At 42.1% G+C, this 18,464-nt stretch overlaps 3 protein-coding genes across 5 annotated transcripts; all 3 read left to right on the forward strand.

Moving 5' to 3' along the window:
- The first annotated feature begins 261 nt into the window (after nt 1-261).
- LOC124267911 lies at nt 262-4,795 on the forward strand. 3 transcript variants are annotated; one of them, XM_046702897.1, is made up of 2 exons: nt 262-350; nt 3,058-4,795. In XM_046702897.1, the coding sequence occupies exon 2, from the start codon at nt 3,091-3,093 to the stop codon at nt 4,093-4,095; it is 1,005 nt and encodes a 334-aa protein (XP_046558853.1). In that variant the 5' UTR covers nt 262-350; nt 3,058-3,090; the 3' UTR covers nt 4,096-4,795. The 3 variants fall into 3 exon arrangements, with proteins under 3 accessions (XP_046558853.1, XP_046558855.1, XP_046558854.1); XM_046702899.1 differs by having other exon boundaries at nt 281-350; nt 3,081-4,795; XM_046702898.1 differs by having other exon boundaries at nt 283-354.
- A 408-nt stretch (nt 4,796-5,203) lies between these two features.
- On the forward strand, nt 5,204-18,100 carry LOC124267903. Its single transcript, XM_046702891.1, has 2 exons — nt 5,204-5,326; nt 16,724-18,100. Exon 2 carries the CDS (start codon nt 16,778-16,780, stop codon nt 17,807-17,809), a length of 1,032 nt encoding a protein of 343 aa, XP_046558847.1. The 5' UTR covers nt 5,204-5,326; nt 16,724-16,777; the 3' UTR covers nt 17,810-18,100.
- LOC124267904 lies at nt 12,033-14,939 on the forward strand. The gene is made up of 2 exons (XM_046702892.1): nt 12,033-12,116; nt 13,466-14,939. The coding sequence occupies exon 2, from the start codon at nt 13,502-13,504 to the stop codon at nt 14,492-14,494; it is 993 nt and encodes a 330-aa protein (XP_046558848.1). The 5' UTR covers nt 12,033-12,116; nt 13,466-13,501; the 3' UTR covers nt 14,495-14,939.
- Nucleotides 18,101-18,464: the final 364 nt, after the last annotated feature.

Below are 18,464 nucleotides of genomic sequence, written 5' to 3' on the forward strand. Positions count from 1 at the left end.
TTAAGTGTAAATATAATGGAATTCTAAGAATTTTATTGATTTAAGAATTCTTACCAATTCTAAGAATTTTTATAAATACGGCCCCAGGTCTGTAAGAACAGCAGTCCTTCACCACAACCGGGATTGACGGAGATGATTTCAGCACCACCATTCTCGATGGCGTTACACCAGGCTATGCCCTACAGTGGGACGACTGTGTATACAAGTCACTGTGCTTGACACCTTTAGCTTATCCATATCGACTGTTATCAAAAAGCAATAGTCGTTAAATGTCTTTGTAGACCTGCACAGACTCTTTATCGTTCTCGGTGGGGCTTCTCGCTTCTCGGCGACATCCTCCTTCTGGGGCGGTAGGTACTGTCATACTTTCTGTACTTGCTGACTCTTTGATATAGACACCAAAGCACCACCCATAATGTTATAAATCTGGTACATCGTGAGTGAGTGAGTGAGTGAGTTTAGTTTTACGCCGCACTCAGCAATATTCCAGCTATATGGCGGCGGTCTGTAAATAATCGAGTCTGGACCAGACAATCCAGTGATCAACAGCATGAACATCGATCTGCGCAATTGGGAACCGATGACATGTGTCAACCAAGTCAGCGAAACTGACCACCCGATCCCGTTAGTCGCCTCTTACGACAAGCATAGTCGCCTTTTATGGCAAGCACATGGGTTGCTGAAGACCTATTCTACCCCGGATCTTCACGGGTTCTGGTACATCGACTGCATATAAGTTATATTGTATGTTTGAAATATTACTGAAGTATGTGCCTAGTGAAATGTATGTGTCTATGCCTATGTGTCTCTATATATGTGTAAGACACATATATTGGATTGTATGATCTATATAATTCGAGGAGTAAATCATTTGTTGAATGGAAATGTATATATATAAATTTTAGCACGTGTGAGGCCAGAAAACCTGAAACAGAGACACCTGACCAAAGTGCAATACAAGGGCATTATCATTTACAACTCATCGCTTTTATCACTCGAGGGTCAGGTTACTCGCCCGCACTACTACATATAGTACACTGTTACAAGCGTACAGATTAGCGTGTTATGGCCTGGTTTAACAAATCGATCGTAGAACTATGACTATCGTAAATCTTATAAGTTTTCAAAGATTTACGGCAGTCATAAACCACTTTACATTAACACAGGTTTACGACAATCGTAAATTCTTATACTTAAACACTGATTCACGACAGGTGTCGTAAAACGAGAAAAACGCAAATTACTATACTTGCACATAGATTTACGACAATTTACGCGTTTTGAAGCGAGGCTGTAGTCTCATACTAACAGAAGCCGGCTTTCCTGACTGTACAATTGGCTATCAGACTTTATGTTACCTTCATGTAAAATACTAAATTTATTTCATTGGTCAATGACGCTTTAACAAGTTTCCGTGTCACCCCTCCCAGGAAGGTGACAACTAGAAAAAATATGATCCCCCGCCACGGTAACCGCCAAACTCTCCGCCGAGAAGCTGTATCGCTAACAATCGTATGACGTCATAATATAACGCATGCAGTGCACGGAGTTCGAAAACCTTGTTCACTATGTACACATTTATTTTACAAGCTTTCACGGCTTTAAAAAAAACTATTTTATACATTGCATTGTTTGCACATTCAACTTAAACGTAATTAACCATTTTTATAGCAGTTTTAAGCTTGTCAGAATATGTTTCACTGAATTTAAAAATCCAGTCGAGAAACAGATGCCATTTTGTTTACATTTTATATAGACGGCAGCGATCTTCAAAATAAATAAAATGATAGTTTGTACATTTAACATTTCGGTAAGATAAATACGTTCTATGCTTCTCCCTCGGGTAATATGGTCTGATGTACGCCTTTTTATAGCAGTGTCATCCCTCGCCTACCGACTCGAGTGACACTGCTACTAAGAGGCGTACATCAGACCGTATTACCCTCGAGAGAAGCATACAACTTATATTGTTCCATAGTATGCCTTTCAGTGATGCATGATTCTAAAGGCGATCTCTATGAGCAGGATAAGATTTCTCGCTGAAGTGATTCTGTCATCTGAAATATGTGCACATTCACACACACACACACGCACACACATCTATATATGTGTGTAAATATCTAAAAATTGTGTGAATTAATTATTTTGAAAGTATGTCTGAAGAATGTTAAGGTTATCACACACACACATCACCCAAAGTAATTATCCCAAAGCACCAAGTGTGTACTTTCTTTTCATCGGCAATGTCTGTGTATGTAATTTACCTTAACCAACACCCTCAGAGTCAGGCATTTTTTGAGGGTGTGGGTTCGAATCCCGGATAGAACTCAACCCAACAAATGTACTAGAATCTGTACTTTACTAAGAAAGTGTAATCCAAAATGTAACATATGTTACATTTGACCACTTTCTAAATTGCATTGCATTGCGGAATATTCAGTCTAATTTTGTAAATAAATCTGTGGTGCTATATCAGTTGCTGTACTGTTCAGAGCAGTAACATGGCAGACGTAATGTACAATTTTAATTCATAATTCAGGATTTAGTCAGGTTCATTTCAGGCCCACTTAAACATTGAAGGGATAGGATGTATTAGAAAGATGAAATTTAATTCCACAAACAAGAAATTCAATGGCTGCATTACCTGTCGAAGAAGAAATACCATAATAAAGAAATCCTTTTTGTTAGAACAGCAATATTTCTACACCACTGCACACAACTGTTGACTGTTATCAATAATGGACTTTTAATACACTTGCGTCTTACGAGATTCTCTCCATCACAACATATAAAACCTCCATGGCAATGCACGCTTTGTTTAAGGCAAAAAGAAATGTGTGTGTTTCTTTATGTAAAGCTAATCCAAATGTTCAAGCCATTTTTTGTAAAGTCTGCTTTTGGAGATAAGAAACGCAAATACTTTCTTTGGCCTGAAAGACACCGAAACGACATGTCTTCCTATTTTAGGGCAGAATGAGAAACACAAGGGAGGTCTCGGAATAATAACTTATCATAACTGCTGACTATTCTGCTCACAGAGTTTGTCTTTGGTTGCAGGCTGGCTAACAAAAAAGAATCAGTCATCCAAAAATGGCCGGAAACCGGGCTCCGTCTTGTCATATGTGGTTCGATGACGGGAAGAAAGGCGACATTCTGATGCAAGACGTGTACGTACCTAGCCATGGGGTCACTCAGTGCACATATTACTGCTGCCTACAGTGGAACGGAGGTCTCAATGGCGGTGGCTACTGTGGTATTCAGGAACACCCTGACGGACAGTGCTATATATTCTCTATCTGGGATCCCACTACTACGAACGAAGCCATAGAAGCGGTTTACAGACATGAAGGAACCAAGACGGAAAAGTTTGGAGGAGAAGGAACCGGTCTGAAGTCGATGAATTTCAAAATCGGATGGAAGCCAGACCATTGGTACACAGTGGTTGCTAGGAGATGGGACTACAAAGGACACACTTACTTCGGGTTTTGGGTTCGGGACCAGGTTGCTAACAAGTGGTTCCATCTCGTTACCATGGATTTCCCGGTGCCGGAAATATACTTCGAGACACCAACTGTTTGTTTCATCGAAGACTGGATTGGGAATGGAGATAAATACAGACGCGTCAACTTCAAGAATGGCTACAAGAGAACGACGGAGGGATCCTGGCTGCCGTTCCAGAAGGCGACGTTCAACGTTCTCCAGGAAGATGCTTGCAGATTATACAACGACAACTACGACGGGGGAATTGACGGTACGAGTTTCTTCATGCAGACTGGCAAGGGGACCACACCTTCTCCCATCTTAGCCACCGACAGGCGATTCCGATGTCAAGACGCTGCAAATTCAGAACCTTCGAATGACCCTATTTGCTTCACTATAAAGGAAGTGACGTCAAAGAAGGTCACATGGTCTGTCCCAGAATCATCGACACCCCAGTTCGCCTATAGGGTTATCGTTGATGGCTTGGATGTTGCTTGTGAAGTTGATCCAGACAAGAGAAGCTGCAGCATCAATGCAACTTGCCGATCTGAGGTGAAGGTCGTTCTACAGGACATCATTGGGAGAAGACGATCGTGGACTCTTCGGGTTGAGTGACTTTACCCTCGCGAGGAAAGAAAGAGCGTTTCACACCTTTTGTTGAAAGCACGGTTATGACCAAGGATCATAATGATTTGTTTGTATATTATTTATCCCAGAAAAAAGAAAGAGTGGAAAGTTGCGAATCATCAAGGCTACATTGACTAAATGAACCCCTGCCATTTGTGACCCATTCGTGTTATTCCGGGACAAGCAAATACGTAACCCACTAGTGTGTTCCGGGATAAGCCGAAGAGCGATTCATGCCTTTCGGAAGGATTTCAATTTGGCGTATGAACATCAGAACTACTTCAAACAAGAACGATAACTCTATTTCTGTTTACTTCCAACAGAAACATTACTCAGAAATTAAAAAAAAATGTAACCTGTTTTAACCAATAATAATGATGATGATGATGATTTGGTGAAAACATATTCTAACTTAATACGGTTTAAGAGTCGCAAATGGGATATTTTCTTTCTGAATAGGCAATTAAATTCGTATTTTATTTCAGCTGTAATTAGTACCAAAATAGATACACAAGATGTCTTATATATTCCGAGCTGATGAATTCGTGGACGAATCATGCACGGTACACCTGCTGTCTGAACGTGCTGCCACACGTATGGTGGAATTTGAAATGAATACAATTTATAATTACACCAACTAAAAATGTATTAAACGCACATAAAATCTTGAAAGCAACCCGCAAGAAAAGAGGAAACGCAATTGAAAACATGAGAGGAGTTAAGTAAACAAACGCATGTGTGTGAATCTCTCACCGGGCATTGCCCTGACTTGGTTGACACATGTCATCGTATCTCACTTGCGTAGAACGATGCTTATAATGTTGATCACTGGATTGTCTGGTCCAGACTCAAATATTTACTGATTGCCGCCATATAACTGAAATATTGCTGTGTGCGGAATAAAACTAAACTCACTTACTCACCAAAACCGTTATAAGGACGCAGGACATTTTTTTTTATCAAAGTACCTCAAGCCTTCCCCGCGTTCTGACTGGTTTGTCGCATTTTCGCACATAACAGATTTATTGTGATATACAGCTTGAAAATTCTGCTGATATAACCGGGCTCACATAGTCCTTTCGGCGCGCACATATGAAATTAATAATTATTAGTGGTGTCCCAGGTATGTAGCAATATCAGAGTTACTCCCCTTAGACTGTCAAAGCTTGCCAACGAGTCAACGACAGCGCATGAAAGACGGAAAAGCGATACGTGGCTGGTAAGGTTTTAAGTTTGAATATATGGGTATGTTATATATAACTCGATACCAAGGCACGTAAAAACGGAGAAATGAGGTCCATCATTAAATATATTCACGAACTGCGAGGTACTTCACTACATAGCATATCATAACGAAAGCGAATGATTTTACATGTGCTTGAAACAGTCCTGGGCCCCGTTCCTCAAAGCGATCGTAGCGCTAAGATGATCGTAACTCCCATACTTTAACATAGAATTACGACTATCGTAGCGCTACGATCGCTTTGAGGAACGGGGCCCTGAACAGTGTAAATTCTCAGATGTAAATGTGTGATTATTCTATGCGACAACATAAACGGAGAAGGGGAGGTAATATGTTGACGTGTACATGTTTAGTTATATTTGATGACGTGGATAGCAGACCCAATATTGTTGATGATGTCTGTATGTAGATATCGATCTGCTTTACGTTTGATTACACAGCCCCGCTTGTCTATACACCTGAATAAACATTCACTGTATCTCAGTTCTGATCAAACTGGTTTTGTATATGTGTTGCCAGTGTTACCTGGGGCTTTGTTTGGTTGTACGATATTAGACGCATTCTATATGATTTTACTCATAGCTATAATATTTGACGAGGTGAGGTGAGGTGAGGTGAGGTGAGGCATGGCGAGGCTTGGCTTTAACGTCAAGAACAGTATAGTTTCACTTAGCCTACACAGCAACGTGTATGCTCGTATGTGTGTTTGTGTTTGTGTGCGCGTGCGTGAGACTGCTAGTACCACATCGGACTACTGGGGCAATTCAGTTTAATCCACTGAGATACCAGTACATGGTTTAATATGTATGAAGCACAGTATGAGGACGTCGAGTCGACCGTGCCGTGTTCATCCCTTAATGGGGCGGTGGGTTAGCCTACTGGTTAAGGCCTTCGCTCATCACGCTGAAGACCCGGGTTCTATTCCCCACATGGGTACAATGTGTGAAGCCTATTTCTGGTGTCCCACGCCGTGATATTGCTGAAATATTGCTATTAAAAACCACACCAAACGCACGCACTCATGCACGCACGCACGCACTCACGATGCGTACCTCTTTGGTCATGTTCAACGGTCATCTCATCTTGCTAGGACGCTGGTCACAAGGCAACCCAATTATCTAAACAGCCAACAGAAGGACCATGATGACAACCAAATATTGTATGATATGGGTATTGTTTCTCAAACGAAAGTCACCTGACGACCCAAACTGGTGCCATGACGATTCAAAGTTGTAACATGGAGAACCATACAGGTAGCACCGCGAGGATAACCGATGCCATGGCGAGACTAAGTGACCACATGACGAACAAACAGGTGTTAATACTAATTATACGTTGTTACATGACACATAAACTGTCAGCATTGACACAAACTGGCAGCATGACGATATAACGTGGTCACATGAAGACATAACATGGTCACATGACGACAAACTGGTTACATGATGACATAAAGTGGTCACATGACGATAAACTAGTTACATGATGACATAAAGTGGTCACATGGCGACATAACGTGGTCACATGATGACATAAAGTGGTCACATGGCAACATAACGTGGTCACATGACAACATAAAGTGGTCACATGGCGACATAAAGGGATAACATCAGACATGAAGTGGTAACATGACGACACAAACTGGTCAGATGACAACATGAAGTGGTTACATGCCATAAACGGATAACATGACGTCATGAACTAGTAACATGATGACATGAAATGGTAACGTGACAACATTAACTGGTAACATGATGACATCAAGTGGCAACATGACGACATGAAGTGGTAACATGTCGTCAAAGTGGAAACATCACGACATGAAGTGGTCAGATGACGACAAAGTAGTAACATCACGACATGAAGTAACATGGCAACATGAAGTGGTAAGATGACGACATGAAGTGGAAACATGGCAACATGAAATGGTATGATGTTATAAATTAGTAATGTTATAACATGACGACATGAAGTGGTAAAATGACGACATAAAGTGGTAACATGATGACATGAAGTGGTAACATGACGACATGAAGTGGTAGCATGACGACAGAAAGTGGTATCATGATGACAAAGTGGTAGCATGACGACATGAAGTGGTAACACGACGACATAAAGTGGTAGCATGATGACAAAGTGGTAGCATGACGACATGAAGTGGCAACATTATGACTTAAAGTGGTAACATGACGACATGAAGTGGTAGCATGATGACATGAAGTAGTAGCATGACGACAGAAAGTGGTAACATGATGACAAAGTGGTAACATGATGACAAAGTAGTAACATGACAACATGAAGTGGTACCATGATAACATGAAGTGGTACCATGATAACATGAAGTGGTACCATGATAACATGAAGTGGTACCAAGTGGTACCATGATGACATGAAGTGGTACCATGATAACATGAAGTGGTAACATGATAACATGAAGTGGAAACATGACAAGATGAAGTGGTACCATGATGACATGAAGTGGTAGCATGATGTCATAAATTAGTACCATTATAACATGACAACATAAAGTTGTAACATGATGACATGAAGTGGTAACATCACACATATAGTGGTACCATGATGACATGAAATGGTACCATGATGACATGAAGTGGTACCAAGACGACATAAAGTGGTACCATGACGACACACAAATTAGTAACGTTATAACATGACAACATGAAGTGGTAACATGATGACATGAAGTGGTAGCATGCCGATAGAAAGTGGTAACATGATTTATAAAGTGGTAACATGAGATGTAGTGGTAACATGAAGTGAAGTGGTAACATGACATGAAGCGGTAACATGACGACACGAAGCGGTAACATGACATAAAGTGGTAACATGATGACATGAAGTGGTACCATGAAGACATGAAGTGGTAACATGACGTCAAAGTGGTAACATGACGACATAAGTGGTAACATGACGTCAAAGTGGTAACATGAAGACATGAAGTGGTAACATCACTACAAAGTGGTAACATGAACATGACATAAAGTGGTAACATGACGACATGAATTGGTAACATAATATGACGTGGTAACAAGACATGGTAACATGACGACATAAAGTGGTAACATGATGACATAAAGTGGTAACATGACGTCAAAGTGGTAACATGACGACATAAAGTGGTAACATGACATGGAGTGGTACCATGACGACATGAAGTGGTACCATGACGACATGAAGTGGTAGCATGACGACAGAAAGTTGTAACATGAAGACAAAGTGGTAGCATGACGACATGAAGTGGTAACATGACGACATGAAGTGGTAGCAGGACGACAGAAAGTTTTAAGATGACGGCAAAGTTGTAGCATGACGACATGAAGTGCATGATGACATGAAGTGGTAACATGACGACATGAAGTGGTACCATGACACCATGAAGTGGTAACATGACGACAGAAAGTGGTAACATGATGACATGAAGTGGTAACATGACGACATGAAGTGGTACCATGACGACATAAATTATTAACGTGATAAGTTTTAAGATGACGGCAAAGTTGTAGCATGACGACATGAAGTGGTAACATTATGAGATGAAGTGGTAACATGACACCATGAAGTGGTAACATGATGACATGAAGTGGTACCATGACGACATAAATTATTAACGTGATAACATGAGGATGTAAAGTGGTAACGGGATAACATGCCGACATGAAGTGATAACATGACGACATAAAGTTGACACTAGTGGTTACATGACAACATTAGGTGGTAACATGACGACACAAATTGGTTGCATGATGAGACGTGGTGGTAACAGCACGGCATAAAGTGGCAACATGACGACATAAAGTGTAACATGTCAACATAAACGGGTAACAGATAACATATCTCCAGCTGGAAGACACTTCATGCTCTGTGTCCAAAGCATTTCAATTTCATTTTGTGGTTGCGCCATACAGTTTGTTCTTTCTGGTCGCAGAACATCAACGTGTTTCATGACGCAAAGGTTGCCAAATATTTCATAATTCCTACGTTTTATACAATCCCGTAATTAAGTAAGATTTACGGCCACAAGAAACAGCTTCTGAAACCCAGAAAAGATCATGCATGCGGTATATATCAGCCACTCTGTTGACCTGAAGATGATCAAAGCCAAAATATCATGAATTCCTGCAAGATGTGTCATCTGAGAATTGGGCTATTTGTTTAAGCCAGAAGTCACAAATGTTTAGTTGTTGAGTGACGTGTTTATGTCCGGAGTGAAAACATAACGGCCGTTGACGATGTCCCTTAATGAAGGAAATAACTTACGATCAGTAGTAACGTCGCCTGGAAGAGACGTGGGAGGAAACTATGCTTTAGCGCGGGATATTCTAGTACCCGCACGAGCTAGGCGAGTGGCGAGTGTTTTGTCTGTTGTTCAATACTGCACTCACCAGTATTCCACCAATATGAAATCGGCCTGTTAATGATTGTGTGATGAACTACTGCTACTGCTACTGCTACTGCTACTGCTGCTACTACTACTACTACTACTACTACTACTACTACTACTACTACTACTACTACTACTACTGCTACTGCTGCTGCTACTGCTACTACTACTACTGCTACTACTGCTACTACTATTGGCCCGAGAAGATCCAGATGAGGATTGGTCTTCAGAAATACACACTTGTCGTAGGCGACTAACGGGATCGGGTAGTCACACTTGCTGACTTGGTTCATACATATAGAAGAATCTCACCCAAGTGTCTTCTGATTTCAAGTATATCAACACGAGTTGATTAAAGTCATAAATATCCGAGGCTTGTCGAGGATATATTTACATTAATCAACGAGTGTTGATATATTCGATATCAGAAGACACGAGGGTGAGATTGTATTTACCATCAAAATTCATTCCTCATCAGTTATCTTGAGCAGTGATTTCAGTGAGGTCATAGCATTGTGACGTCGTCAGCTTATGACATAGGATTGTGACGTTATTAACTTTGTGACGTCATAGTATTGTCAGATGTGTTTTTCGTGATGTCAAAGCATTGTGAGGTCATTTACTGATGATATGATAGCATTATGACAGTTCAGTTGTTGCGATATCTACTGTGTCAGTTTTGGATATCTACTGTGTCAGTTTTGGATGATAAATCATCACATCCAAATTCGATGCTCATGCTATTGATCGCTGGATTGTCTGGTCCAGACTTGATTATTTATTGACGCCGCTATATAGCTGGAATATTGCAGAGTGCGGCGTTAAACAACAAACATTAAAATGGAAAACGTGTGAAGCTTTAAACAATCAAACAAACAAATTGCTGTTACTACTACTACTACTACTACTACTACTACTACTACTACTACTGCTACTACTACTAGTGCCACTACGACATTAACAACTACTAATACTATTATATGGATAGAGATTATTACACGAGCAAGTGTGTCATACGACTTATACCAAACGAGTGTGAAAGTGTGTATTGCCACGAACTTTCGCTCGTTAGATACCAAACCATTCACTCGTTTCATAAATATGGTATTACACGGGACATAGTTTAGTATTTTATTTATTACTCACCCAACATTAGCAAACTAATATCGAGCAAAGTACTTCTTTCCTAAGAATTCAACAAGTGTGATGACTCTCAGCTTTCCGCGATTCAAGCAAGGTCTAATACTATTGTGACAGAGGTATTAGCATTGTGACGTCATAACTGTAAACCAGTTTTACGTCATACGTACGGCACTGCGCGATGTTAATTGTTATTACACTATGTGTACACTTTTGTTATTACACTATGTGTAATAACATTGTAAAATTATTAAAAAGTGATATCTTCAACGGGTGAGTAATAAATGATATGTACGTCAAGGATTCAGTTTACTGTATCTGATCACAGCGTCACAGCCACAGATCCCTTTATAGAGGAATTTGTAACTCCCCGAATATGTCACATGTTAAAATTATTTCTACGTCAAGGATTCAGTTTCACAGTTGTGTGTTCAGTTTTAATTAACACCCGCCATAGAGCTGGAATATTGCTGAGTGCGGCGTAAAACCAAAACTCAAGGCATTTGTGAAATTAAAGAGAAAATACGCAGGTATTAAACTCTTACAACTCTTAACACATGAGCTCAGTTCGGAAAACTCAAGATATGAAGGATAATCAAGAAGTAAAACCGCGGTCATAAATTACATCTTACAGCGAATTTCGGCGCTGTGCCGACCTGTCCCCTACTTTGATGGAAACTGCAGATAACTTTATCGCTGTAGGTTAGTTTAATGGTAGCGCTACGGGCTGCAGCTTAGCGTCAATACTTTCTGATGTGTTAATAAATGTTTCCATCCACTGATCAGTATTTCCGAGCTGTTACACTGAATGTGAATCACACTCCAGCGATGATATGTTATTAATGCTCCCTGATAAGTGAAACAAGGTGAATCTCAGATCAGAGATTTATTGCTGCACATCTATACTCTAGCCAGTCTCCAAATGACTCTTGCTTGACAACGGTATAAGAAGCTATACTGAAACGTCGCATCATAAGAAATAAAGAAGTTGTTATCCATGAAATATTATACTTTTCAATTATACATCAACTTCTAAAATGCCAATCAAACAGAACAGTCTCCAAATGTGAAAACATTTTATAACCTAACATCGACGTTGGGTGGAATTATGAAAGCGTTTGCACTAAGGTCGATACCAGCTGGCGCCTGTTGTTGAGCGAACAAATAGCAGAACTCCTGCCCGGGACACAAACAGCTTCAGCTCCTCCGTGCTGGTCAACACCGGTGAGTACACGAACCTTACACGTATTTCCTATATTTATTACGTTTCACTATGTTGTCTTTGAGTTTGAGGGAGATACCATATCGCATGGGCTTTACTAGTCCTTGTAGCGAGTGAGTATGGTTTTACGCCGTCTCTAGGAATAATACAATACAATATCACGGCGGGGGACAGCAGGTATGGGCTTCACACATTTTATCAATGTGGGGAATCGAAACTTAGTTTTCGAGGTGACGAGGGTACGCTGTAACAACTAGACTACCCCTACTGCACCCTTCACTCCTTATAAGTACGGGATCGGGTGGTTGGGCTAGCTGACGTGGTTGACACATGTCATCGTATCCCAATTGCGTGAAAGATGCTCACGCTGTTGATCACTGGATCTTTTTTTTGTCCAGGCACGATTATTTACAGACCGCCGCCATATAGCTAAAATATTGCTAAGTGCGGTGTTAAACAACCAACCAACCAACCAGTAATTGTTAGGATATGCCGTTGTTTATTGATGCGGTAAGAGGAGGTCATGACTCATGACACGTTTGTTATCTTAAGGTTTGTTGTTTACCCCCGCAATCATCTATACTTAAGTTTTATGGCTTCTGTAAATAATCGAGTCTGGACCAGACAGTTCAGTGATTTCATAAGCCCATTTAGGATACGATGACATGTAACGTCAGCGAACCTGACCACCCGATCCCGTTTGTCACCTCTTACGACAAGCATGGGCTGCTGAAGACCAGTTCTAACCCGGATCTTGACGGGTTACCATTTTGGAAAAACCAGCGAGCTCAGCGGCCCAAAGATCATAATGGGCGAGAACCTGGGATTCGAACCTACGTTCAAGTTTCTGAAATATGTGTGAATGAAGTAACAGAGGGCGCGCGTCAACAAATTAATCAGAAACGGTGACCGAATGTTAAGACGCCCGTGCGGAGTTCTTTGGTGACTAACGGGATCGGGTGGTCAGGTTCGCTGACTTGGTTGACACACGTCATCGTATCTCAATTGCGTAGATTAATGCTCATGATGTCGATCACTGGATTGTGTGGTCCAAACTCGAGTATATATACAGGCCACCGCCATATAGGTGGGATATTGCTAAGTGCGGGGTTTATCAAACCAACCAAGTAAGTTCCTTGGTCTCGCAGTATCATACGTGTATATGTTTGACTACATTGTATCCGTGCCCAAAATGAGTCGGGCTTTCTTCTTCAGATACGTATGACGGGAATAAAATTCAAAGGTGTGTTAAACCGTAGTCGTAATATACGTGATATTTTATAATAAGATAGACCTCGTTCAAGGTTTCACTTGGCTGCACCTGTGCTGATTCGTGGCGTGTTCGTTTCAGATCCATCATAATTCTTGGAAATTCGGTTAAAGCATCATGTCAGGAAAGAGAGCCCCTTCCTGTCACCTGGTGTTTGACGACCACAGGAAAGGAGACATCCTCATGCACGACGTGCACGTGCCAGGTCACGGGGTCACTATGTACACATACTACTGCTGCATGCAGTGGAACACATGTCTGAACGGGGGAGGTTACTGCGGCATCCAAGAGCACCCAAATGGTCAGTGCTACATATTTTCTATCTGGGATCCCATGACTACGAAGGAAGCCATTACGCATGTTTATAAACACCCTGGCACAAAGGTGGAAAACTTTGGTGGAGAGGGTACCGGGTTGAAGTCCATGAACTTTGACATTGGATGGAAGGCTGATCAATGGTACACTCTGGTCACCAGAAGATGGGACTACAAAGGACATTCCTACTTTGGGTTTTGGGTTCGGAACCATTCCGCTGACAAATGGGAGCACGTGGTTACCATGGATTTTCCAGTCCCGGATATCTGGTTCCAGACCAATACGAAATCTTTCATTGAGGACTGGAGTGGAAATGGGGAGAAGTACAGGCGAGTCCATTTTCAGAATGGGTACAAGAGAAGAGATGATAAATCCTGGCATCCCTTCGCCAACGCCAAGTTCCACGTTCACCAGGAAAAAGCATGCGAAATGTACAACGACAACTACGATGGGGACGTCACTGCGACGGCTTCTTCATGCAGTCGGGATGCGGAACGACTCCGTGTGCGGAGCTGGTGCGAGGTCGTGATGTCTGCTGCGACAAGGTGGCGTCGCCTGAGCCCTGTAACGTTCCCATTTCCTTTACAGCATCAGCATCAGCCGACAAGGTCACGTGGGCTGTGCCCGAATCAGCTACGCCACAGTTTGCCTACACCATCATTGTTGACGGCACAGAAGTTACCAGTGATGTTGACCCCGAGGTTAGGTCACGTGACATCACAGTTCCTGGAAAGGAAGTTGAGGTCATCCTTGAGGACATTCTGGGCAGGAAGACATCCTCGAAGGTTTCCGTAAAAGAAGAGACCTCTTCGGACGACTCGGAATGACCCTCGTTCCAGTTGTGACCCTCGTTACAGACGTTACGTAGTTTCTGGTAGAATATAAATATTTGTTGAGATTTCAGGAGAATGGGCAGTTAACATAACATTCTACTTCTTCCAATGGAACATTTACCTGTGGTATTCTGCTTTGAATTATTTCTGTCAAAAAATTCATATCTGACATGTGCAATTTATGCGTATTTACAGGTTGCAATATCATCTTTATGTATTGAATTTCTCTGTTATATTTCTTATATTTCTTAAAATTAATGCATTAGTTCGTTCACACATGTCTCCATGTTGTACTCTTTTCTTTTCATGCACGGTTGTTCTTGTCGATATCTATATAACCATGTCGATTGTCGTGTACAACGTCAATATCATTGACAAATATATGCCGCAAACGATATGAATCATGACAGCTGTCCTTTTGTGGTGTGTATCGAATACTAGTTGCCTGGCAGAGTCAGTCAGTTGTTCCAACTGGCGGGACATCAATAACCGAAACTATTCAGGAGTTCTGGTGCGGGGTTTTGTCCTGAGCAATACAGACTCCATACAGAATCGGTCTTAGGTGAATGAGTGAGTTTTGTGTTACACCGCCTTTATACCAACGTTGGGAATCGATCCAGGGTCTTTGACGTGACGAGCGAACGCTTTAACCACTAGGATACCCCACCACCCCTCAAATCTTACGTGAGTGAGTATGGTTTTACGACGCTTTTAGCAATATTCCAGCAATATCACAGCGGGGGACACGAGAAATGGGCTTCACACATTGTACCCATGTTGGGAATCGAATCCGGGTTTTTGGCGTGACGAGCGAACGCTTGACTCACGAGGCTACCCCACCACCCCTCAAATCTTAAGAGTGAGTGTGTGAGTGAGTTTAGAATATTGCCGCACTCAGCAATACCCGGTATTCCAGCTATATGGCGGCGGTCTGTAAATAATCGAGTCTGGACCAGACAACCCAGTGATCAACATCATGAGCATCGATCTGCGCAATTGGGAACCGATGACATGTGTCAACCAAGTCAGCGAGCCTGACCGCCGTTTGTCGCCTCTTACGACAAGCATAGGTTACTGAAGATCAATAGTCTAACTCGGACCTTCACGGGTATCAAATCTTAAGAACGACCAGAGCAGGGATCTGTTGCTGACAGTGATATATGTATGTACTGCCAGTCACCGGATAGTCAGGTCAAGACGTAAATGTATTCACTCACACTGATCAGTGAATATTGCTAAATGTGACACCCATCTTGCAGAAATTCGCCGTTTGAGATCTGTGATAACTGTATGAAATGGGCTGTATTGTCCGTATAAACAATAATATGTTTCTAATGAACATAGTCCAGACTCGATTATTTACAGACCACCACCATATATCTGGAATATTGCCAAGTGCGGCGTAAAACTAAACTCACTCACTCACTCTAATGAACATATCGTAATGGAGAGAGCACAATGTTTGGTTAAAGCCATTATTTTGGACACTTACATATTTAAGTTCCCAAGGTAAAGTATGAGTCAGTTGGTCGGTGGGGTAGCCTAGTGGTTAGAGCGTTTGCTCCTCACGCCGGGTTCGATTCCCCACATGGGTACAATGTGTGAAGCCCATTTCTGGTGTCCCCCGCCGTGATATTGCTGGAATATTGTTAAAAGCGACGTAAAACAGAACTCACTCACTTTCAGTTGTCAATTAATAATAATGACGGCAGTTTTATTGACAGATGGGAATATCTCTCACCGTGTATCGTATGTCCTCTAGTAAGGGCCTGGACAGTATGGTTTCATGAGCCAGTCAGTATGGTTTTATGAGTCTGTATGATTTCATGAGTCAGTCTGTTTGGTTTTATGAGTCAGTCAGCATGGTTTTACGCCACTTCTAGCAATATTCCATTAATCTCACGGCGGGAAACACCACAAATGGATTTCACACATTGTGGCCATGTGGGGAATCGAACCCGGGTCTACGGCGTGACGAGTCAACCTTTTGACGTCTAGGCTACTCTACCGCCCCATGCTCGATTAGAAGCCAGTTTTTATCGTTCGAGACAGTCAGTCGAAATGCCAGTGAGTTAACATTGCTTTACGTCGCATCAACAATTGTTCAGAGATTTGCTTCGACAATAGAAGTAAGTGCTTTGCTTGAAAATGATAATTGCAAAATCTTTACCCATACAGTTTGTCTTTACAGGCAGATTAGCGCACACAACGAATCGTCAACTGGAAACGTTTCTGTCATCGCACAATGGCCGGAAACCGGGCTCCGTCTTGTCACATGTGGTTCGATGACCGGAAGAAAGGCGACATTCTCATGCACGACGTGTACGTACCTAGCCACGGGGTCACTCAGTGCACATATTACTGCTGCCTACAGTGGAACGGAGGTCTCAATGGCGGAGGTTACTGTGGTATCCAGGAACACCCTGACGGACAGTGCTATATATTCTCTATCTGGGATCCCACTACTACGAACGAAGCCATAGAAGCGGTTTACAGACATGAAGGAACCAAGACGGAAAAGTTTGGAGGAGAAGGGACCGGTCTGAAGTCGATGAATTTCAAAATCGGATGGAAGCCAGACCATTGGTACACAGTGGTTGCTAGGAGATGGGACTACAAAGGACACACTTACTTCGGGTTTTGGGTTCGGGACCAGATTGCCAATACGTGGTTCCACCTCGTTACCATGGATTTCCCGGTGCCGGAAATATACTTCGAGACACCAACTGTTTGTTTCATCGAAGATTGGATTGGGAATGGAGATAAATACAGACGTGTCAACTTCAAGAATGGTTACAAGAGAACGACGGAGGGATCCTGGCTGCCGTTTCAGAAGGCGACGTTCAACGTTCTCCAGGAAGATGCTTGCAGATTATACAACGACAACTACGACGGGGGAATTGACTGTAATGACTTCTTCATGCAGACTGGCAAGGGGACCACACCCAATTCTATCTTAGCCACCGACAGGCAGTTCCCATGCTCGTTCGCTGCTCAATCAGAACCGTCCAATTGTACCATAGACTTCACCATAGAGGAAGTGACGTCAAAGAAGGTCACGTGGTCCGTCAAAGAATCATCCACACCTCAGTTTTCGTTCAGGGTGTTTGTTGATGGTTCGGAGGTTGTCCGAGATATTGATCCAGAAAAAAGACGTTGTAGAATTGCGGCAAATCGGAGGTCAGAGGTGAAGGTTATTTTAGAGGACATTGTTGGGCGGGAGGCCACACTGACTGCACGGGTTCAACGTAAATGTGGTTGCTGTGTCTGTATGTAAGCCAGATAGGACTAAGCGTATGTACAGTACAGCATGTTAACCATCGGCGTTGTTGGGGTGATTGTTGTCAGTGTTTTACCTGCGTTTGCATCCCAGGCTTGTGAAAAGCAGCAGCTTGTAAAATATTACTAATTTCAGGTGGTGCGAGTTTGAGGGATTTTTTTGTTATTACACTTTCAGGTATGGAAGAGGTGCTTTTGTATTTGATGATGGAGATTTTGTATGTTGATGGCGGCATGACTCCATTAAAGGGTGTTTTACATCAGAAAGCCTATATCTCTGGGACACGGATTGGAAGTATTGTGTTATTCCTCAGGGACCATCAATTAGATATTCTAGAGGCGCGGATCCTATTGAAAAGAATAGACAGACACACACAAAATTGTTGCAAGGTATGTTTTTCCTCCTTATTAAATCCCACTCCGCCCCAAGAATATCAAATACCAGGGACCTTATTTTCGAAACGTTCGTAGCGCTAAGAATTCTTAACTTTGATCGTAGCCAATGTAGTAAGATTGGGCTGAAAACTTTCGTGGGGATACGAACGTTTCGAGAATAGCCAGCCAGGTCCCTTAAGAGCCGATCTTACCAAATGTTAGACATATTCTCACATATGACTTACGTGGCAGTAGATGACAATATGTGATCTTATTTT

The sequence above is a fragment of the Haliotis rubra genome, unplaced genomic scaffold (assembly GCF_003918875.1).
Source record: "Haliotis rubra isolate DU_JTF1 unplaced genomic scaffold, ASM391887v1 Scf1347, whole genome shotgun sequence".
NCBI lineage: Eukaryota > Metazoa > Mollusca > Gastropoda > Lepetellida > Haliotidae > Haliotis > Haliotis rubra.

Coding starts and splice junctions, on each gene's coding strand:
- LOC124267904 (XM_046702892.1), top strand. CDS start 13,502: ATGTCAGGAAAGAGAGCCCCTTCCTGTCACCTGGTGTTTGACGACCAC.
- LOC124267911 (XM_046702897.1), top strand. CDS start 3,091: ATGGCCGGAAACCGGGCTCCGTCTTGTCATATGTGGTTCGATGACGGG.
- LOC124267903 (XM_046702891.1), top strand. CDS start 16,778: ATGGCCGGAAACCGGGCTCCGTCTTGTCACATGTGGTTCGATGACCGG.